General features: G+C 39.2%; 2 protein-coding genes across 3 annotated transcripts in view; both read left to right on the top strand.

The window, feature by feature from the left end:
* Positions 1-1,936, top strand: part of LOC137982228 (DNA-directed RNA polymerase II subunit RPB1-like) — a 20,468-nt gene extending 18,532 nt beyond the window's left edge. Inside the window, exon 23 of the mRNA XM_068829300.1 lies at positions 1-1,936. This exon is cut by the window's left edge and continues 736 nt beyond it. Coding sequence (XP_068685401.1) covers positions 1-529 — 529 coding nt within the window. The 3' untranslated portion in view covers positions 530-1,936.
* A 1,927-nt stretch (positions 1,937-3,863) lies between these two features.
* Positions 3,864-7,500, top strand: part of LOC137982642 (guanine nucleotide exchange factor DBS-like) — a 24,110-nt gene continuing 20,473 nt past the window's right edge. The window contains exons 1-2 of one of the 2 annotated variants that reach the window (XM_068829769.1): positions 3,864-3,973; positions 4,078-4,458. In XM_068829769.1, the coding sequence (XP_068685870.1) occupies positions 4,401-4,458 (58 nt within the window). In that variant the 5' untranslated portion in view covers positions 3,864-3,973; positions 4,078-4,400. Of the gene's footprint in view, positions 3,974-4,077; positions 4,459-7,089 lie in introns of those variants that run through there. The other variant, XM_068829770.1, reaches the window with a different exon arrangement.

Genomic DNA, 7,500 nt, shown 5'->3' with positions numbered 1-7,500 from the left:
TACTTCCCCTTCGTATTCACCATCATCTCCATCTTATTCCCCAACTTCCCCCAGCTACTCCCCACAGTCTCCATCTTATTCCCCTTCCTCACCCTCTTATTCCCCATCATCACCCAAGTACTCTCCAACCTCACCCAGCTACTCTCCAACTTCACCAAAGTACAGCCCAACTTCGCCTACTTACTCTCCAACCTCCCCATCTTATTCTCCTTCATCGCCGAAGTATTCCCCGTCCTCGCCATCTTACACCCCTTCTTCTCCAACTTACTCTCCAACCTCCCCAACTTACTCTCCATCTTCTCCTCGCTATTCTCCAACTTCACCTCAGTACACTCCATCCTCTCCACAGTACTCACCCTCCTCTCCGCAGTACAGTCCCACCTCCCCACATTACTCACCAACCTCCCCGACATTTACTCCTGCTTCGGCGCAGTATAGCCCAAGCTCCCCGAAGTACAGTCCTGCTGGAAGTGGGCCATCGCCCTCTCCACAGTATTCACCATCGTCGCCTAATTACTCGCCTACATAGAGTTGGATACTCTTGGTCCAACCTAAGGTATGCGGCTGGGCATCATGAAATTCACGGGGAGGATTTCATCATGACTGTGATAAAAAGGATTCTCAGTGGAAACCTGAAAAGCGATTTTTAGAAACGGGAATGCATTTTTGATGGACATCTAATTTAAAAATGGCTTGAATTGGTAATGTGAAAATGGTTTAAACAGGCATTGTATAGCCATGTTCACAGTTTAATATGAGAGGGTATTCACAAACTGGTATTCCTTTAAATGTTTTTGTTATATGGCTAGTGTTTCTGGTCGATATAACACGCGCTTTGATTGGCTAAGAGCAGCTAAGCGCTAGGGCATTATTCTCCCGTAATGCCCAAGGGTCAATTATGGATTATGCAAATTAATTTTTTCTTCTTTAGAGTTTAGTTGTAAGCCCCTCGTGATGAGCTCAGTTAGCCCTTAGGGCAAACCTCTCCATAAATATGTTTAAATAAAAAAACTTAATAACCTCGACCGTTCGGTCGTTACAGCAAAATCTCAAATCTCGGCCTAGCTGTATTGACCTTGCATTCTTTCGGTCAATACGGCAAGGGCTCAATTTGAGTATGTTGTGATAGTATCTATTATATAATTAATTCTTAATAGGCATGGTTATATTGTTAGTCGCATTGTCACTGAAAAGACCCACCTGGGGAGTGTCAATAAAGTATTGTATTGTATTGTATTGAGATTTTGCTGGAACGACCTCACTCTCGTTTAGTAGTTAATAATGGCATTTGTTACTTGATAGTTTACAATTATTACGTTTATGGGAAAGGTTAATGTTGAGTTGTATCAACGAGCTGTTATCTGTTAATAATACTTCAAGTAGTCGATAGCGGCGCAAAAAGTTCCAGAACAATTTCATTGGGTAGTTTTACGATGAAATGTACCTCTGACGAACGTTAAAAAATGAGAGCTTGGAATACGTATGCTGTATTTTGTTGGAGTTGTTTCACCAGGGAACTGTTATAGATATGTTATTTGACAATAAGTTTCACTCCGGTAGTGAGATGTAGTCGAAAAGTTAATAGCGCGAGATAGTATTACGAAAAAAACCTGTTAGCTTCTCTATAAGAGAAACAACATTCCTTAAGTCGTTTTTATCTTGTAGCAAATATTTGGCCGGCAAAATTTCATTTTGTGAACAAGCTTGTATCAAAGTTAATTTAAGGTCGTACAATCAAAGCTTGCCTACCCTTATTAACAACTGAAGTCATAGTGAAGCGACAAAAATTAAAAGAGACTGAAAAAAATTTCAAGTTGGTGCGTCGCAGATATATCTGCTAATTGAATTAGTGGTTTCCTCTGTTTTGATTCATAAAAGTAACACTTTGCATAACACGAAACTTATCATTGCAAGAATAAAGCATTATAACACTGTTGTCTGATTTTATTGGTCGATCCCCCCCCCCCCCCCCTTACGCGATCAACTTGTCTGTGAACGTTGTGAAAAGCAGGCTTTGAGGAGAAAAGGATCGAAACGCAAAGAAAGAAGAGACTTGACTAACAAACCAGATACAAACTCCCCAACGAGACAACACTTCATTTAGCCTACGGTACAGGCGCGCGTGTTAGCGCGAGTCACTCTTTTCGAAAATGATACTAGATTTATCCTTCTATCCCTCCCCGACTCCCCTTCGATGCTAGTGAACTTTCGTAAAACGTATTTCTGATCTTGTCCGTGTCCTCCATGGAAAATACGTTTGAAATGCATCCCTCAAAGGCTAAACTCGTGGTTATCCCATATAATAAATCCTTCATGACCAACCTTGTTCGGTCAAGATGTCTGGATATTGGCCTCGTTCGTTTTTTGCGTGTTTATGGACCTCGACTTCGTTTCGCTCCATAAACACGCAAAAAAAGAACTTGGCCAGTATCCAGCCATCTTGACCGAACAAGCTTGGTCAATAACCAAAATGTATTAGTAACATCCTTGTTGCTTTAGGTTTTTATTAAAGTTTATATTTCATCATCCTATACTTTTTTAGGCTGGTTATGTATTGTTAGTATTAGCATAATTAGTCTTCGTATTAGTTTCAGTATTTTAGAATGTACAAACACACCCACCATGGAAACCAGCCTGGTGTTGTTGGGGCTACCTTGTCTATTTTGATATAAATAAAGTATCACTTACCAACCCATCCTCTGCAAACCTGAGGAATCTTCACGAAGAAAGAGTAAGATCGAAGATATGTCTTTCAGCGAAAACGTGGCATGAGAAGTTGACATCTTTCCAAAGGGAAAAGGCAACAAGAAGCCCCAGAAAGTGATCAAAGCTTTGAAAACTGTTCTATACAGCAAGAGACGAAACCAGGAAGCAGAACGGTCGCACGAAAAAGCCCTGGAAGGTCTCAACTGCAGGAAGCGTTGTTAAAAAGAACTCGAAAGCAAGATTCTGCACCTCGACAGCTCACCATGAAGTTAAAGCAATATAGGGTCATCAAAGTAGTGTAACCCTAAGTGTTCATTCTCAAAAAGAGAAGACCTTCACCTCTTGGTTCGATCTTGGTAATGAGACGTTATTGGCCCACCCGCCAATCAGTCGTGTTTGGTTCTCGAAACCCATTCTCATTTTGATGAAAAAAGGAAATGGAAATGAGCTTTATTAGATCTCTCGTATATTTAAAACTGTTAGAACAGCTACAGTAGCAACCCGTTTTTGCCTGTGTGATAAGTGATGAAATAAGGGAGACTGTGGATGGCTTATAAAGGCCAATTTGCGTGTTCATTGCTTCATCTACTTTACTTTATTTGCAAAGAACATCTTTCGCATAAGTATGTACATCCGGTAAGGCCAAAGAAAGGGCCTCAAGTGGTCTGTGGTCAGGAAAACATACAGGTTATCGTAAATAGAAAAGAAGACTTTTTAATTTGATTACAAATACGTAACAACTGTAACACACGGAATATGTACATATACAGTCCTATCAAGACGAGGTTGATGGCAAAAAAATTAACTCAGGGTATAGCGATGAAATCGTTGACGTCACATTAATGTGCCAACCGGAGCCTCATTAGCAGTCGAAACAAAGGATCTTTTATTCCTGTAGTCGGCACATTTGAATAACAAATCAATGTTTGTAAACAGATATCTTCCCTATACCTGGCTAGCTATTGGGTCAAGAAGTTCGTCTGTGTGAGCCATATCTTAGGAAGTCACACTTTTCTGGTGTCCAACCAGTATCAAGTCTAAAAAACATAGCCTGCCCCTCCCCTTCTACGGCCTGCCACGCAAGCTAAAAAAAAACAATCGCTGTGTTTGTAACCCTTGACAATTCCTTGTTTGGAAATTGTCCTCCTAATCCTCTCAGAATGCATTTGTTAGAAATCCGGCAGATAGCTGTCTTTCAATGAGTTATGCTGTGGCGTACTGGCCCACACACATGTTCGACCTTCATGAAGCCTCATTTGAATCCCAGGTAAAAAAAAATAACATTAGTTAAAAGAAAAATACATTTTTGGCAAGTATTCGGAGGAAACCAATATCACCAAGTAATTTATTATTTATTTATTTATCTTCCAGCCACCCCAGTCTATAAGGCCGCGCTTTGGAGTTCGCGCGCCACATACGATGTAATTGTTGTTATCTCTGCGGGTCACTGAATTTGAACTTCTGCTGACTTTTCGTGGTAAAATGATCATCTACCGAATCTACTTGTAGTTGACCGATGGTAATCTGCTGTTCGGGAGTATTGTTGGTTTGGCGATTTTACCCTATAAAAGAGCGACGCTCGTTGCGCGAGCGTTAAAGATCATGCTCGTTGCGGATGAAATTAACATGAAATATACAACCATCTATCAACGCATCTTCGGTTCGTACTAAAGCTGGCATCCCGTTAGATTACTATGGCCCAAGGCAGACAGGATACCTCTTTACAGCTCAAATCGAATATCTCAGATTCCGGTATGTATGGGCAAACCCATTTTTTGTTTTTCATCTCAATGAACTAGAATTAAAAATCTTTGAAAAGGTTCAGTGAGACGAAATTTGAACTTGCAGCATAAGGAAATTCTCAATGCTCGATGAAGTCAGACCTTGAAATATGTGTATTCTTTACCAGAAAATATTTTCCTTTTGATGGATTTATACTACTTAGTTTGTTTCTTAAAGGTTTCCTTCAAACGTTCGCCTTCATGAAATCCAACCTATTCGAAAGAGTCGAATTGTTTATTTTTCATCATCAAGGAGGAAAAAATTTATTCATTAAAAGCAAACGTAAATTAGAATTGATGTATTTTCCATATTGAAGTGATACAACCTGTCTTAAGACCTAAAAGATGGATGGATTTTATTCCTTTCCTTTGTCAATTATACGACGATCTCTAACGAAAAATTGTAATTCAGTATTTTAATTGCACCTTAAAGCGCTAAGCTTTTAAAAGTTAACACTCGATGATGTTTGTTGTGGAAACCCATTTAATTTATTCATGTGAGTCATGTCTAAAATTCCCATTTAATGCACTCGGCTTCTTATTTTAACTGTTAATATTCAGTTTAACTTGCATTTGCCTATTTTTTTTTTCAAAATTTATCGCAAAGCTATTGTCATACATGCCATTCATGAGTTATTAAATATTCTGCAATAACCTCACTCAAAATCCCCTCTGACGGTAAGGACTAATCCACTAAATTCAAATATAAAATCAGCGACGTCCTTAAACTTATCAGGCAAAGTGAAACTGAATGTAGAATCTTCCACAACAACTTTGTTGTTTTCCACCGAAATAGGAGTAGTAGCGATTTCTTAAGTTGTGACGGCCCAACAATTAAAAAGAAACAATTTTCGTGACAGTGGCACTGTAAGTGCAAAGGTCGTAATTTCATGATACGCCATCACGAATATATGCAAATCAGTTAAAGGATCCTTATGTACACTAAAATGAACGGTCTACATATAAACAACTGTCTACAGTAGGAACATCTACCTACAGTGTCTACAGTAGGAACAGCTATCTACACTGTTTACAGTAGGAACAGTGATACAGTGCACTACACACTATGTCACGGGGTTGTTAGAGTGTAGGTCTGTGGTAACAATAGGCCTGCAGCGCATGCATAACAGGTCTGTTAGAAGTGTGCTTGAGTTTCAACAAAGTGAGCTCCAAAATCGGCAAGAATTTGTGACGCTGGTGAATAATGAAGCAGCTGCTATTTCCAAAACGATGAAATTACCTGGTGATAAATAATCTCGTCTAGGAGAGTAAATTTTTGACTTTGCAGAAACAATGGTCAACCTCTAGAGTTGGGTGATTGTGATCTTTGCGTTGAATTCGCACATTTCTTGTCAATCTTTGAAACACTTGGAAGAAAAAAAAACCCGGTATCTTTCCATCATTTTGAAACAGATGTATCCTTTTTTTCTGAATACACTGAATACAATGTCACTTTCGATTTTGCGATTTACTTGTGCAGCCAAAATCTCCCAAAATGTTTTCGCTGATGGTAACTTTTTATAATCTGGGTTCAAAATTTAATTTTCGGTCCTATGTTTCTGACGGCAAGTCATGTATTTTGAGGTCACCCATCCAAATACTAACCTGGTCGGGCAGGGTTTAGAAAGCTGTCAGACGCTCAGAGTGCACTCTTAAACTTCTTCTGAAAAAGAATTTGTAAGGGTGCTTGAAAATAATCAACATGTCAGCCTCGAAGCCAATGTTTCTCGATTCCCTTTTATTTTCGTCAATCTTTCTGGGATTTAGTATTTTATTAGTAAACACATGTCTTCTGAGGGGGATATTTGCCTAACACATCTACCATGGCACTATAATGATATAAGGTACCAAAACAATATCGTATACTACTAGAACTTCATATTACGCAAAGATAACTTGAATCTCCTGGAAGACAAAAACGCAGCTCAGTTAACAATTATACAGTGCTGTGTTACTGCACTACCACACGTACGCATTGCGTGCCTATTTTTTTGCCAACGAAGCAAAGTATGACTGACACAAAAAAAAAAGAAAGAAAAAAAAGATCCGTATCGACAAATTTATGTATGATGATGACTTGCAGAAAATGCATTCACGGTTCTTGGATTGATATATTAAAGTGGATTTTTCCAGATTTTCCAAAGAACGAAAAATAATTTCTACTTTGGTTATTATGTAGGAGATCCCGAACTTTCAGGCCAGTCAAATAATTTTTTTCCCACATGAAAGCTCTCGCTGAAATGGTTATTATTGCCTCTAAAGAGAACCCAACTCATGTTAGGTTTGGTTATCCCATGAGTAAGTGCTCTGCTGTGGGTCTTCGAAAGAAACATCACACCATACTAAAACACTAGCCAAGAGCTGAGTGAAAAATCGCCGGCAAGATTTCACATAAGTATTACTGATTGAAAAATGTTCAGACCGACACATCCCTTTCAGCTGCCCAATCAGTGAACACGCGAATGAGAAGCAGGAAATTCCTTTTTGTCTTGCTGAAAATCACACGAAAGGGATCGCAATACTCTCAGACAATCTTTTGGAGGACCACACGAGGACGTAGTCGCTTGAATCATATCTGTACGTGTTGCTTGCCTACATATGTACGCTACGTAGTGACTAAACTATTCTACAAGACGCCAAAAAAGTCGATTTTTTTGACTCCATATGTTACCCTCATCTGGACTAACTCATGATGATGTGTTGGAATATCTCCTCTTAGTTTGAAGGTGATATTTTCGGTTGCGTTACAAGATTCACTTTGTAGCACCAATGGCAGCCAATTCTCTTCTCGAATGTTAATGAACGCAAATCTGTCTGCATTTGCGCTGATTGGCGGAACTGGTGAACCGAGATATCGGTTTATTTCGTCAAACAAACAACATCCTTTTCTGAGTTGCTAAATTGTCTGCATGGCCGCGAACGTGGTTGTAAATTATTAATTCTGCGGGATTTACAGAAATCGGCATTTGCAGAAGTTGACTTTGTGGTAAACCACTGATAATTTCAGACAATT

Source organism: Montipora foliosa, chromosome 13 (genome assembly GCF_036669935.1).
Source record: "Montipora foliosa isolate CH-2021 chromosome 13, ASM3666993v2, whole genome shotgun sequence".
NCBI lineage: Eukaryota > Metazoa > Cnidaria > Anthozoa > Scleractinia > Acroporidae > Montipora > Montipora foliosa.
The sequence above is the reverse complement of the archived record's forward strand: the minus strand, read 5'-3'. Positions and strand labels throughout refer to the sequence as shown.